Source organism: Letharia columbiana, assembly GCF_014066305.1.
Source record: "Letharia columbiana isolate WasteWater2 chromosome Unknown Sc0000005_s0, whole genome shotgun sequence".
Classification (NCBI taxonomy): domain Eukaryota; kingdom Fungi; phylum Ascomycota; class Lecanoromycetes; order Lecanorales; family Parmeliaceae; genus Letharia; species Letharia columbiana.
This window is the reverse complement of record NW_023501041.1, coordinates 539,839-554,230: the sequence shown is the minus strand read 5'-3', so window position 1 is coordinate 554,230 and position 14,392 is coordinate 539,839. Positions and strand designations below refer to the sequence as shown.

Genomic DNA, 14,392 nt, shown 5'->3' with positions numbered 1-14,392 from the left:
TAGATGTCTAGATGAATCTATCGCCATTACTGATGCACGCATAGCAGAGCGACCTCTTAGCTTCTCGAACGCTCCTTTGCCGTGAAGACGATCCCCAATGCCTCTAGAAAGCCAGAAGATGCCAGCCAGCGGGACGGCGAGTGCAAGAACCTCGCAGTTCGAAGGGGCACCACGGCCATAGGCGCTCCACTTGATGAAAGATGATGCCTAGCCATACCGAGATCGTGCTCGGCTGTCTCCCAGCCTCCGTCAAGCCGCTCCGTCCTTCTCCCCAGCCCCTTCCCCTCCCAGCCCCTTCCCCTCCCGAGCGCCATCACCACCATCGCCATCACCGTTCGCTCCCGCCCGTCTACTCGCCTCATACTCGTACAGGAAATCCTTCCCCCGCCCCTCGTCCCTCTCGTCCTCCGGCGCCAGATGGAGCGGCCGCTCGGCGGCCCGGGTCCAGAACATCATCGACTTGGCCCCGATGCCGGCCCTGCCCCCGTCGTAGACGGCGCCCAGCGCGCGGAACAGGGCCGCCGCGTGCCCTTCGAGCCCGAGCACGCGCAGGCTGCGCACGATGCGCGTGATGCGCAGGTGGTTGTGGTCGAAGCGCCGGACCCAGTTCCGGGACGCGCGGGCGAAGTTGGCGCCGCGCACGATCTCGGGGCGAGGATCGTCGTCGTCGTCGTCGTCGTCGTCCGGGGCCGGTGGTCGTCGCGGCCGGGCGGGCAGGTCGAGGCCGTAGAAGTGCAGCATGCGGGTCAGGGAGTGCAGGAGTTGGGAGCGGAGGTCCGGGCGGGAGCGGAAGGCGGCGAAGGTGGCGCGGTCGATGACGGGGGCGGTGGGGTGGTAGGGGGAGGGTTCGGGGAGCGGGAAGAGGAGTTGGATGTAGTCGTGGTGGTGTTCGAGGTCGGTGTCTGGGAGGGCGAGGATCGAGGACACGGTGCGGCCGGAGGGGTCGGGGGCTTGGATGGTGGGGTCGTAGAAGCGGACGAGGGTGGGGGTGGTGCTGGGGTTGGTGGGCATGGTGGTGGGGTGGGATGTTGTCTGGTGACGGGTTTGAAGGTGGTGGGCGCTTGCAAGGCGTTGGTGGTGATGAGGCCGTTTGGTTTTTGAGAGTGGGTACTTTGGACGGGTGCTGAGTGCTGCGTGAGGAGGAAACTTGAAAAGATGGCTTGTGTCAGTGTGGAGAGTTGAGGTGAGCGAGGCTCTTAGTTGACGGAATGAGGGAGGGTTATGCATGGGAGTAAAAGGCAACACTCAAGCCGAGTAACCCATGTTTTGAGTCAGTATCTTTTCTTTAATAGAGTTTCACATACTCATTCACAGGAAAGGGCTACTTGAATTGCTACGTTGTGCGAATACTGACAGTGTGTTTCAGAATACCTTCGTCAAAAGTGCTTGCCAAGATATACAGGTAATCACGTGATCTAGCCCGACCTCAACACGCCAAGACATACTCGTAGCCAGCATCAGTGCCGCTTTATTGAAGCCCGAGACATCAAGCACCTACGCAAGCTGCCGGATGATTCAGCTGGTCCAATGCCAGCAAAAACTTCCTCTGTCTTGGCAATATTATTTGGTGTCTTAGTCTCTCAGGTCATGGCGGCATGGCCTTTGCTAGTCTCAGTACTCAGTAGCCCCAGAAGGGGGGGATGCCGTAATGAGCTTGCGATATGATTGGCCCCCGAAGCGAGGAACGAGTGTGAGGCTCTTTGCATTGCTTAATGCTTTTTGCCATGACATTTGTGATGCGATAATACCATCTTTGTCACACTCGAGTGCTATCTATATCTTCGTGGGCTCATCGTAGACCTTTCTTACACAAAACCATATCCCGTCTGATCTGAATAAGCAATCAATCAATGCCCTCGGTGTTTGACATTTTCGGAGTTCAATCCACACCCCCTCTTTTGCAGCACCACCGTACTTGCCTCCAAAAAAATTCACAACCATCACTCAGACGACTTGGCCTGAACACTCTACACAAGATCGCGAATCAAGCTCATCACCTGTTTTGTTGAGGAATGTATACCAAAACTCGTCTCGTCGTTCTGAAAAGCGTAATCCGCGTGTAGAGCGCGTAATATACGCCGACATCCGAAGTTTTCGCTTTCACGAAACGATCATAAGTATATTGACTAGAAGTTTTTGAGTCCGGTGATATTGTTTAGTGATAAAAATATGAACGTGCGAAGTTCGGGGTTTGCTCTGAAACCTGAGTTAGACCTGACCCCCACCACCCCCAAATTTGTGGCGCACAAAGAGGTCGAGAGTAGTAGAGGCCTGTCTCCAAAGTGCGCCCGAGTGGCAAAGCCTCTCTAAACGCAAGGCTCAATCTTTTTTGTTGCGACCTGCGAATCGTGGCACACACTTAGTGATCCCGAGAATGGGTGCTGAGAAGCCTTTACATCTGAAAGGCCGGAAAAGTTTGTCCGACTTTCGAAGGAGTACAAGGGCCATCCACAGACGTGGCTGTGGCAAGGAGAACGCTTCCGAGTTGCAGCTTCGATTTCATTTGACCGGCGAACATTTTTGCTCATGTTGACATCCACATCCCAGCCGAACTTCTGCATTGCTGTAATTACTCATACAGAAGCTTACTGCGTACGTGAGCAAATGGAGGAGAATCTCGTGAAACGTAGCCTCCTAGCCTCTGTGGACTCTCAATGTGAACTATGATGGCATTCGAGACGCAAAGATATATAGTGATGCAAGCAACCTTCGCCCCTCGACAGGCCACTCCCCTTTTGCCTATTTCCTGCGAAATTAGTCAGGGTCGAAAACCCTCAGTCTAACAATCAACGGAAGAAATCAGTATATCCTCGGCTCCTGGGACCTGGCAGCCTTGGCCTTGATACCTCGTACTCGGTGTCGATAGGAACATTATCACTCCATAAGGAAATGTCGACCCTTACTCCTACAATAGCGTCAGGCGATCAGCTCCTCGATGTCTACGACTCTCGAGTCCAAGCAATTGTTGTCTCGCTGGCCGTGTGCCTGCCTGCAGCCTACATAGCAGTCGTCCTACGATTCGTCTCGAGACGGATTGGTAAGGTGCCATTGAAGGCTGACGACTGGTGGCTTGTTGTTGGCCTGGTTCGTTGTCGCCTGCTTTCAAAGCTCCCCTGCCTTGGATATTGACTTACCTGATACCGTCGGACAAACAGCTGTTCACGAGCGGATTCGTCGCCTGCGGGACTGTTGTTACTCACTTGGGCCTTGGTCGCCATGTCGTTCAATGACCGAACTCCCGGACACAAATTCCATCGTCGTACTCAAAGCTTGAAAACGTATTTCTTTGTGCGCGATAATGCGCTCGCTAATCAGCAGCGATGAACATCAGGGAACATGATTGTATGCTAGGTGTTAGGTGCAATAACGTTCGAAAATCTTACGGGAGTATCGTCTGCTTTGTTTATGCTATGAGCCTTATACATGACGGACGAGAATCTGGATCGATTTATGTTGTGTAGGAATGGGATGCATCTAAGAATGCTTCGAGCAACAATACTGCGTTTAGCAATCCTTTCTTCATTAGTGATACAAATGGTTCAGTGGGTGTAACTTCGGGTGTTGACAATCTCGCGCCATTACAATCAGGCACGGAGGGTCTGGAAAAGGGATCTAAAAACTTTGCAGGAAAGTCACACGTAGGATTATCTTTGGCACACGCGAGTCTAGCGTGAGCGCTGTCGACTCTCTGGATGCTATGAGCCTTATGGTCAAGGGACGAAACACGAGATGATTCAACGAAGTTGCAGCGCAATTCTGATCACCGACTGCGTGAGCTTCTTAGCGGGGTCTTATTGAATAACGAAATTTGTTCCTATACTGTTGTATATTCAGATCATGTGACACAGGGATATCCAAGCCATCAGTAGCGCATGAAGTGCTCGTTGAATATGATGCTCGGTCGCTTCTGTCTTCAAGTCTGCGGTCTTAATGTTCACAAAGGCAATGATCCTGCCGTGCATGAGATCTTACCGCTGGGAGAAGTCCTGTCTTATGTGTATGATAATGCTAAGGCTAAAGCCTTGCATGTATTGGTGCATAGCGGGGTTCTAGACGTCGACCTGCTTTGTAAATACATGTCGCTCGACCTTTGTTTCGTTCATCCTTCTTATGTTGCTCACATCTGGATTCTGACTCGGACTTAATCACTTGAATGGTTATGTCAAGGTCTAGAATCTCTTTGCTTGACGACATGCTAATCTACTTTTATCTGTGAGGCTATGACCCCAAAGAATTAGAAATCAGAAAGAAGACGTCTTGATCCATCCCGCTATGCATCACGGGCTGGAAGGTCACTCATTTCGGACCAATTGAAAGTTGCAAGACTCACCGGCTTATGTGCATAACGGGCTGGACGCATCGGGTTCAGTGGCAGGCGCCACAGGTCTAACCGCTGCCGTACTCTTACTGCTGATGTTCATCACGACAAGCACCTACGCTTCGACTTCCCGACAACTCTTTGCTTTCGCTAGAGATGATGGGATGCCGATTTCGAACTGGCTGGCTCGTGTACTTACCCTGCACTTGATCTCCGTACACACAGAGAAGTATCTAACTAATCACAACAGGTGCGCCCGAAATGGCAAGTACCCGGCAATTCCATCCTCGTGACCTGCAACTTCACCATCGCCATGTCCTTCATCAATATTGGCTCAACCGTCGCCTTCGGCAGTGCTCTCCCTTGGGGTGGGCGCACCTAGGGTATCTCGATCGGCTGCGTCCTTATGAAATGCCTCCGTGGCGAACCTTTCCATCCGGCTCGTCGGACCTTGGGCAAAGCGGGTATCTACGTTAATACAGTAGCGATGATCTACATCGTTTTGGCTTACTTTTGGAGCTTCTGGCCGGTTGGCAATGAGCCGAGCGCGCAGACGTTCAACCGGGCTGTGGTTCTGTTTTGGGGGGTTATGGGCATAGCGTGTTTGGAGCATATCGTGCATGCTTGGAGGTACCATGAGGGGCCAGTGGTGAAAGTTGAGGGAAGGTCATGAAGGGAGTGTGGTGCAGAGTATTGCCAAGGCGCCCAATGATCCAAACCGTCCGTCTAAAGGCTTTGGACGGTCCAACCTGGACCGTTCGGGGACGTCTGTCCAGAACTTGGGGGCGGGCCATCGGGCGCCTTGCTGAGAATTGCCATTGGGGGGATGAAGATTATGTAGATATCGATTCAATGGGCTAGAGGCCTGCTCTAAGTCCAATCAACTGGGCTACGCTTTGTAGAAAACTTGGCCACGGACGCCCCCTTGTAATTGAAAGTCTGGGTCACGTGACATGCCTCACAACAGTGTAGCGCGTCCGATTGAAAAGTAGCGTTTTCCTCTGTATTGCTCTTGGACTAATGCAAACAATTGTCCAGCCTTACATTTTGACATCCTTTCAACCCAACCGCATGTTTGGCCTCTTATCATCCTGCCGAGGGTTCTCGACTCGTAACTCTCATGGCTAAATGAAGTCCATCAATATCTGCTCTCATTACCAGTATTGAAATCACCAAGCCCGACCAATTGTCTGGGCATCTTCTTCCACACAAGCCATTACGCCTGTAGCTACAGTATCTGATCAGATCTATTGCATGAGGCAAATCGGGGCTAGCGTTGATGGGCTACAATCGGCTTTGATTTACCTTCCGTCCTGAGCAACCCCAGCTTCATTCACTCCCCGCTCCCACCGCTCACAGCTGCGCCCATACTTTTACACTCAATCTGAGTTTAAAACACTTGTACACAGGGTTCTATCACCGCAAGAGTCACATGCTTCTGCGTTTACATCTGTCAGACAGGTAATATCATACTCATCCCAGATGAGAGTTCCGCAATTCGAATTGAACTAACACTGGGAAGCTCTATGTGAGACTATTCGAAATTGTCACATCCATTTCACCATCACCTCAATCAAACCGCAAAACGACCGTCAAACGAAGCAAGCTCAAGTTTCATTCTCTTCGCAAAATGACGCACTTCTCTCAACTACCCAACGAGATGATCTCGGAATTCTGGGGATACTTCCAAGAGCCTAGAGACGTCGAGAATTTTGCCATAGTGTCGAAAGATATCTACGCTATAGGCAGACCGTTCGTGGAGGAGCACAACAAGCTGAAGAGAGAATATTCAATCTTCGAAACAGGACCGGGCACCCGTGCAAGTGCCCCAGCGTTCCTGCTCAAGGATGTCCTTCTCCGGCCACGCGTTGCTCTTTACGTTACCCACCTCTCTATCGGCCGCTTTCAGGACGAATAGCAGGACTCAGATGGAGATGGTGATGATCACATTTCATACTCAGAAGAGTGGCCAAAAACTCGTCATACCCCTTATCCGAATGATGATATGGCGCTGTTCATCGAAGCGATTAAGATAGCCAGCTTCGTACCGCAGAACGATGTTAGGCGCTGGATCAAAAAGGTCAGGGCAGGGGATGAGGATCCAATCTTGGCACTTCTGTCCTTGCTTCTTCCTGAGCTCACCACAATAACACTGACGAGCATCGCGGACATCTCGAATAAGTTCCCGGAGACTATACAGCGCATTGCCCGGGCAGAGAATCGAACTTTTCTTACGCACCTTACGAGGGTGAATCTCTTTATTGAGTTCCCAATCGACGATTATTCCCTGGACTGGTTGTGGCTGAAGATATTCTCTAGTCTACCACTGGTGCAATCTATACACGTCAAAGACTTGATTGTCACACAGGATCATGATGATCTAGTCAACGAGGGGCAACGTCTCATGTCAGGCAGTTCTTGCATCACGAAAATGACGTTCGTCAAAAGTGGAGTGGGCGCGAAAACGCTGTTTCAGCTTCTGAAAGTATCAAAGGGTTGAAGGAATTCACTTACGTGGAGCCGATTCAGGAATTCAATGAATTCGAGCCATTCTGGATGCGAGCCGCTCTGCTAGCCCACGCAAAGCAGTCCCTTGAGTCCCTAAGAATAATTTCCAGTCAGACCGAAGAATTCGGACTCCTAGGATCTTTTCGTGGCTTTCCAATTCTGCGAAAGCGAGAGACTAATGTCCACTTCCTCAGCCCTCGGGCTCAATTTGATGAGTTTGCAGACCTGCTCCCAGCTTCAATCGAAGAGATTTACCTGCATACTGGGGATCATCGGTGTTGTGACAGCGTATCACCACTGGTCGAGACCTTTAAAAAAGCAAAGTCGCAGCTTCTTCCCAATTTGAGAGTGCTCAAGCTGACTTCGGAGCCCGAGATGGGAACTGAGCAGGGGGGCAAGGACTTGATTAAGACCTTGGAAAAGACGTGTCGGAATGTTGGGGTCGAGCTAACGGTTATTTCAGGCTAGCAAAGGGAAAAGTCCTGGTCTGCGCGGTCAATCTTGGAACTTCATAGAGCAGTGGGACCGTCACGAAGGACGAAGGAAGCAAGTGAACAGTGACCCATTGCAGTAGCAACCGCGCGCAGTAGAAGGAGAAGTGTTAAACATCTAAGTCCCATATTCGGGATGCTCCACTTTCAATCTTCCCGACATGTGATCCCAATATCCACCTTCCCCCCCCCCCCCCCCCTCTACCTCACAACTAATGCAGACTAAAATCATCCGTCCAGCTCTGCGGATTGATCCAAATTTATCTGCAGGCATAAGGCGCGGGTGCAGAAGCTGTCCCTTGATGACATTCGTAGTGTCCACAAATCCAGCCACTGATGGAATGACCATGTTTGGGTCTGCCAGGAGAACAGCTTGCCCATCGACGTCATGCAACGCGGCTAGATATAGGTGGTGGTGAGTGAAAATGGTTGGAGGATGATTTCGTTATAACACAGGGTCTAGGATCAGTCTTCCCCCACATAATTCCATTGTCCACAAGCGCCATTGAACAATTTTGTGTACACTCCAGGTGCGACACCACTGTCGCTTTGATAGGTCCCGATTTTAAATGCGTGCAAGCATGTAGAACCCGAACTGGCCAGGAAGAGGGTACAGCTTGAAAACCAGGAGCACCACCAAATGCATCCTCCCCGCAGCCCTTGCTGTTAAGACGCGCGGTACAACAGTGTAATGCATTTGCTATCGATAATTCCACGTAATTGCTGCGGGCGCCAACGGCGCTGATGCCATTTATCCCTTTTCTATCCGTCCCCTGATCGATAATATCATCAGGGGCGCATAGTCTGAGTTGGTGCTGATTGGGGGAAACTAGCGAATATGACGATAATCCAAGGTCGACTTACAGTGTACGCGGATTGGAACGACTGTCGAAGTTGCTAGCGATCAGAGAGTCCCCTAGAGTATCTATTGTAAGCTCCAGACCTGGGAAGATGCTACCCTCGGGTCCATCGGATCCGGGCGACTTTTTCATCTCGATGGCTTGCCGGCGAGTGCGGTTGCTTAGGTTATTCTCTCTAAACACCATTTGCATCATCGCCTTCGCCATCAGTGCAGTTATTACAGAAATACTGAAGAAGCGCTGAAAGGTAAAGGACCAGAGGAATATCCAATCGGAGTCCATGACGCCGGAGCCGAAGAATTGGAACGCGGGGTGGAGATCACTGATCCAGTAGAATTGGCACGCGAAGTCGAAAGTCATGACCTAGTACTATCTATATAAGAAGTTGAGAGGACCGGGAAAACCGAGGACGAAGCGAGTATTGAAATGCTGGACAGAGATTGGGTCCACTTCGGGCATTCAGCGGCTGTTGGTGCAGGAAAAAATTTGTCAGCACCTCTTTGCCAAATTATAGCAGGAAGAGCAACTAGATTTTGGGAGACTTACGATCAATGGCCCTCAGTGATACCGCGGTCAATTGACTGGGCACAATCCCATGAAATACTCCATAGAGCCTCTCAGAATCAGTCCCAAATCTGGTAGTTCCGCGCTCATATGCATCATTGTTCCAAACTAATGTTCCATCCGCAGCGATTGCGAAAATACTGTCTATTGCTGCAATATGTGCCGAGCTGCTTAACCGCTGCTCTGATACATACCTGGACACCAATATCTGATTTCCATCGAAGAAAAAGAATCCAATGACAAGACGAAAAACTGAGTTTCCTTGGCAGGCTTCCTGAATTTGGCCTGCGAAATCGAGGTAACCATGGTCAGAAGAGCTGCGGGGTGCAAGCAGTCCTGACTCCGGAACCACTTGAATTAGGGTGTCTCGACCTGGTGCTGGAACGCTTGACTACGTGTTAGTGGAGGTCGATGAATCGAAACCTAGAAAACACCTGGTTGGGGCGCCACCATAGGTTGCCAGACAGATGGTCTCCTCCCGAGCTATCACCAAACCTAAGAGAGTCAAGCCGTTTGTCAGCGTGGTCCAGATCATTTCTTTAATCCCAATTTCAAGCGTTAATCCAGGGTGTTCTTTTGGGTTGGATCGTTATAAGACCTGCGAGGGATGGAGTCGCGTGTGAACGAGGAATGCATCTTTTGCGGCTCTAAAGGAAAGGGACTCTCGGCCCTCGTGGGATGAGAAGGAAAATACTCGAGGCAATTTCTTGAAGGGACTTTCAAATTCTCCTGACTTTATTCTACGGAATCTTGACAAGAGCTTGATGTGTCGAGCCATCCCATGGAGTAAATCGAGCAACTTAAGAGTGCGAAGCCGCTTCATAGCTGGATATTCTCTTTTATCAGGAAACCAAGCGCAGGAACGTCCTTCATTCTCTCAGACTGGAGCTGCCATACACCCTGATGTCTTTCTACGGACATTGCTAGAAAGTTTGCCCCTGTTCGCGACGCAGAGACGAACAGCCCAATCGGTTTTGACCAATTGAAGCCTGAAGTGGAGCAGGTGCAAAGAAAGCCTTTTCACGCGAAAATCCTGGCTTCAGAGTACATGAATCTCGTGCACTTGAATCAAAAATGTCTGTTGTGTCATGAGAATTTGTCAGCTGAAGGCCTGTCGAGATTGAACGCTCACAGGATGAGGTTGAAGGAGACCAGAATATCATTCGACTTCACACCCATCAGAGCACTCTGCGAAGGTGGAGTCGAGGAACATGCCGGACAAGGAAGATAAGCTGTCCAAAGTTTGATCAGGTCTGCTTGTCTTGATATTCTGCTTGGCTCCGAAAATGCCAACGCAACTCATGGCTGATCATGTATTCTAGTACTGTAGTGGCTCTGACTTCCTGAGGTAGGGAAGGAACGCCACTGGCGGGCCGTTACGATGGTGACCCTAACCCCCTGCGGTCGTGGACATACCCCACATTCGAGCTGCATTTGTAATCTGCGGGGACCATGATCTTTGCTTTGGGATGCTTCGGTCTCTTTAATAGACCGCTTTCTTCTTTCCACCAAAGTTGATGCCTCAATCACACTTCTGAAAGAGATAGATATCTATATCTTTCTCGGGTTTCAATCAAGTCAGGGTGGGATTCTTCTCGTCAGACATCTTCCTCAACATGCCTGAAAAAGTCTGAAGCATCCAAACCCCATGTGATACCACAGCTAACCTCCTTTCCAGGCCCCAATCCACAAGCACGCTGATGCTGACGGTCAATTCCGCCGCAAGCGCAGCCAATTCCGCGACTCCATCTCCTCATCGCCCGACTCCGAATTCCCTCCAGAAAAAGACCGCTATGCCCTCTACATCAATCAGGGTTGCCCTTGGGCACACCGCGCGAACCTCGTCCGCTCTCTCAAAGGCCTAGAATCCATCATCCAACTCATCGTCTGCGACTTCGAGCTCACGAAAGAGGGATGGCTCTTCACCGGCCGCAATGGCTCGGACGAGAAAGATCCACTGTACGGCTTTACCCGAATGCAAGACCTGTACAAGAAGGCCGATCCGGAGTACGAGGGGAGGTTTACGGTGCCCGCTTTGTGGGATAAGAAGGCGGAGACGATTGTGAATAACGAGAGCAGTGAGATTATAAGGATGTTCTACTCGGCATTCGACGAGCTGCTACCCGAGCATCTGCGCGAAGACGGGAAGCCGGGGGGTGGGTTCTATCCTGAGAAATTGCAAAAGGAGATCGATGCGATGAACGACTGGGTCTACAATACTGTCAACAATGGCGTCTATAAGACCGGCTTTGCATCGACACAGGACGCTTACGAAGCGAATCTATATCCGCTGTTCGAATCACTGGATCGATTGGAAAAGCACCTCGGAGAACCGGGGCATCATCCATACCTGTTCGGCGAGTACATCACCGAAGCGGATATCAGGCTGTATACGACAATGATCAGGTTCGATGTTGCCTACTACAACATCTTCATGTGCAATTTGAAAATGATCAGACACGACTACCCCAGATTGAGTCGGTGGTTGAGGAATCTTTATTGGGATGGAGGAAAGACGCTCAACGGGCACGCTTTCAAGGATACGGTGAACTTTTGGACCGTGAGTGTTTCTGGGGGGAGAGATGGATTGAGGTTCAGTGCTAATTGGTGCTTGCAGTACAAGTATGGATACTTGAGAGCCAAGGGCAGAGCTGAGCCGGACGCGAAATTTGTGGTACCGAAAGGGCCGGTGCCGGACATTCAGCCGCTGGATGATGATGAAGTGACAAACGGGCATTAGCCAAAAGTCATGGGATGACAATGTCAAGCAAACAGCCAATCAGGCAAAAAGCGCATGCACATTGTCCATGTGGGCCAATCTGAGCGTGTATGGAAGCTAGGGAAAGACAGCAACGTATTGGAGAGCCTGCTAAGCCCAGCTCGACCACTGCCATTCCCCAAATCTCAGAACTTTCTGAACCCTTTCCCTCCAGACACCATCTCCTCCCCCATTTTCCTATGGTCCTCTCCGGGCTTCACCCACGCCTGCGTCGCATCTAGCATCTCTTTCTCCCCGAACTTCTTCCTGCAGTATTCCACAACGGCTTTGATCTCCCTCGAACTCTCCCTCTCCAATTCCTCCTCATTGCCCTCTCTTTTCTTCACCAATCCCTCCACCTTCCCAATAAACCGTGTCGCCTCTTCCTGCCCACCCTCCCACACCTCCTTAAACACCTCACTCTCTGCAACGTTCCTGTACCAAGCTCTGGCATTATCGTAGTCCCCTTCGATCCTATGCAATATGCCATGCAAAAACATCCCCTCGTAGGCGGGCGGTGCTTGCATGTGGCGGACTAGGAAATGCGCCGAGGGCAGGTCATTGTTGAGGATGTGAAGGGCGACTTCAAGGGTGGGGTGTAGAGATAGATTGGAAATCTGGGCAGTGAGCTTGGTCGAGGTGGTTTTGGCTGGAGGGGTGAGGGGCGGAGGGAGGGCGAGGATGTGCGCGTAGAGAGCGGAGAAGGTGGGGTAGGCGGCTTCGGGATTAGGAGCAGCCATAGACAGAATGTGACGTTATACTGGGAACCCTCCGATGAATGGTGGAGAGGAATGGATATGTTCAGACCAAGGTGTGGGAGAGATTCGAGGGAGTATGATCTTTCGTAGACGTCATTATTCTAGCCACTGGAAGCCCCTTTCATAACATTAAGCCTCAATTGCCGAACCCATATTTCGTGATTTTCGTGAGCGGTCTGGAGTTTGCGGTAAGTTCGTGTTGAGGACGTATTGTCGCTACATTTGCGAATCTGAAAGGAGCCTGGGTCCACCAGCCCCGCTACTCCTATGAGCTTTCCCCGCCATGCAAACTCACGACCTCCGCACTCGTCACAAGAACAAAATCTGCATTTGTGAGTGGCGTGTGCAGATTTCATAAGTCAATATCAGCGTCAGCAAGCAGCACCTTCTCCCACTCATCAACATCAACCTCTTCCATCTTCAATTCCCTCAGTGTCTTTTTAAAACCCCCTTCTTCAACCTCAATCTCGGCGTCTGTCTTCCTCTCAAGCGCTTTCAGCAACCCAACAATCACTTTCATCTTGTTGTCCATCTTACCATTTCTCATCAGTAGTTCAGATTCGACGGTCCGCCAGTCTGGCTGAATGGTAAATCTGAGGCGCTTCGTCATGGATGGCTTCGTGGCTTGCTCTTCGGCCAGAAGCTTAAGGATCCGCAACACTGTTTTTCCGGTATGCGAAAAGTAACTGCGGCACTCGCCATCGCCCCATATCGCATGGCGCGAGGTAACAAGCTGTATCTTGTGCAGGCGTTGGAAGCAGTGTGGGTAGATAAAGCCGTGCGCTGTAGACTCAAGCCGCCCTTCGATTTCCAATTCTTTGACTATCGACGGTGTAGTACGCCAGTCCAACCTGTTCGCTGGCTCAACAGCCCCCTTAGCATCTTTGCGGAAGAGATCAGGCGGGTCAACGATGTGGTCAGGATAGTTGCCGCCGGTGCATTGCATTATTACTGGCGTCGCGAGATGGATTCGAACATGAGTGGTGTCGTAGAGGATTGAGACGGCTTCGGAGTAGATTTGCTTGTTCACCCGGAGGATGGTGGGGTCGATGTCGAAGGAGGCTTCTCTGCCATGTCTGTCATGGTAAAAAGTGTGGAGGCGGTCGGGATCAGGTCTGAGGAGTTGCTCATAGACCTTCGTACGTAGCTCGAAAGGGAGAGCGAGCAGTGGTGACGCTTGAGTAGCGGCGGCCATGTGTGATCTCGCTCAAGGAAATGCAGCGAAGAAGTATCTAAAGACAACGACCTCTCGAGGCCAAGGCCCTTATCTTATCAGATCATAGGGCTGACCGAATCCTTGGCAGTATCTTGAATCCAGGCCACAGGGTCATAGGGTGGATTCAGAATACTGAGAGTTTTGAGGACAGCCAGGAACCGGCGTCGACGACATGATCGACGCCGTGACATCCATTGTGCAATGCTGTCCATAGTTGCCTTGAACGAGTCCCAGTCAACCGCGCTGGTCCGGTATATCCGTAACGAAAACGTTTAGCTGCTCATCGAGCTTCAAAAACTTTTTTGCAAGATAGCTGCAAGCTAGTGGGTTAGGATGGTAAGGAAAGTAAATCGCTATGGTGTTGTGAGTCTCTTGGTCATTCTCTTGACCATATTGATCGGACCAATTAAACCACGCTTTTGCAGATGTATCCACAGAGTATTTCCAAATGGTTACATCTAGTCGTCTTGCCAGAGCGAGGTGCACCTATCGAATCGCAGTAGTTAATTACCGGACAATTACCAAATACTTCTTCCGAGCTCAGTGCTAAGAATCATATCCGATAGTGATATGTTCCTGGTGGCCGCCCGTACGCATGCCTGTTCTTCAATGTTGTTCAAGCTTCCACTCCTCTGGCCCGCGGGACGGGGTTTCTGATCTTCAGGCGTCTGCTGGATGTTGGTGCTGATTGTATTGCCAGCGAACTCGAGGGCTCCCTTTCCGGTTTCGAAAAAACCAAGCCGACACGCAAATCCTCAACACTTGATGCCGAATAGCGTTGCCCATTCTTAAATCCTTGGGGGAAACTGGTAGATTTATGACAGATATCTGAGGCACATCCGCGAGACTTATACCCGATCGGCATGACCATCCCATGGTATGGATCTCAAATGATGCTGTAGACCATACTGAGTGTCTT

The 14,392-nt window shown here is 50.8% G+C and overlaps 5 protein-coding genes across 5 annotated transcripts; 2 read left to right on the top strand and 3 right to left on the bottom strand.

Moving 5' to 3' along the window:
* Window positions 1–249: 249 nt before the first annotated feature.
* On the bottom strand, window positions 250–1,011 carry HO173_002558 (uncharacterized protein; the record flags this gene model as incomplete). Its single annotated transcript, XM_037304490.1, has 1 exon — window positions 250–1,011. The coding sequence occupies one exon, from the start codon at window positions 1,009–1,011 to the stop codon at window positions 250–252; it is 762 nt and encodes a 253-aa protein (XP_037168583.1).
* A 5,312-nt stretch (window positions 1,012–6,323) lies between these two features.
* Window positions 6,324–6,818, top strand: HO173_002556 (uncharacterized protein; the record flags this gene model as incomplete). The annotated part of the gene is made up of 1 exon (XM_037304489.1): window positions 6,324–6,818. One exon carries the CDS (start codon window positions 6,324–6,326, stop codon window positions 6,816–6,818), a length of 495 nt encoding a protein of 164 aa, XP_037168582.1.
* Window positions 6,819–10,357: 3,539 nt separating this feature from the next.
* On the top strand, window positions 10,358–11,481 carry HO173_002555 (uncharacterized protein; the record flags this gene model as incomplete). The annotated part of the gene is made up of 3 exons (XM_037304488.1): window positions 10,358–10,369; window positions 10,420–11,301; window positions 11,359–11,481. The coding sequence occupies 3 exons, from the start codon at window positions 10,358–10,360 to the stop codon at window positions 11,479–11,481; spliced, it is 1,017 nt and encodes a 338-aa protein (XP_037168581.1).
* Window positions 11,482–11,645: 164 nt separating this feature from the next.
* On the bottom strand, window positions 11,646–12,239 carry HO173_002554 (uncharacterized protein; the record flags this gene model as incomplete). Its single annotated transcript, XM_037304487.1, has 1 exon — window positions 11,646–12,239. One exon carries the CDS (start codon window positions 12,237–12,239, stop codon window positions 11,646–11,648), a length of 594 nt encoding a protein of 197 aa, XP_037168580.1.
* A 370-nt stretch (window positions 12,240–12,609) lies between these two features.
* Window positions 12,610–13,452, bottom strand: HO173_002553 (uncharacterized protein; the record flags this gene model as incomplete). The annotated part of the gene is made up of 1 exon (XM_037304486.1): window positions 12,610–13,452. One exon carries the CDS (start codon window positions 13,450–13,452, stop codon window positions 12,610–12,612), a length of 843 nt encoding a protein of 280 aa, XP_037168579.1.
* Window positions 13,453–14,392: the final 940 nt, after the last annotated feature.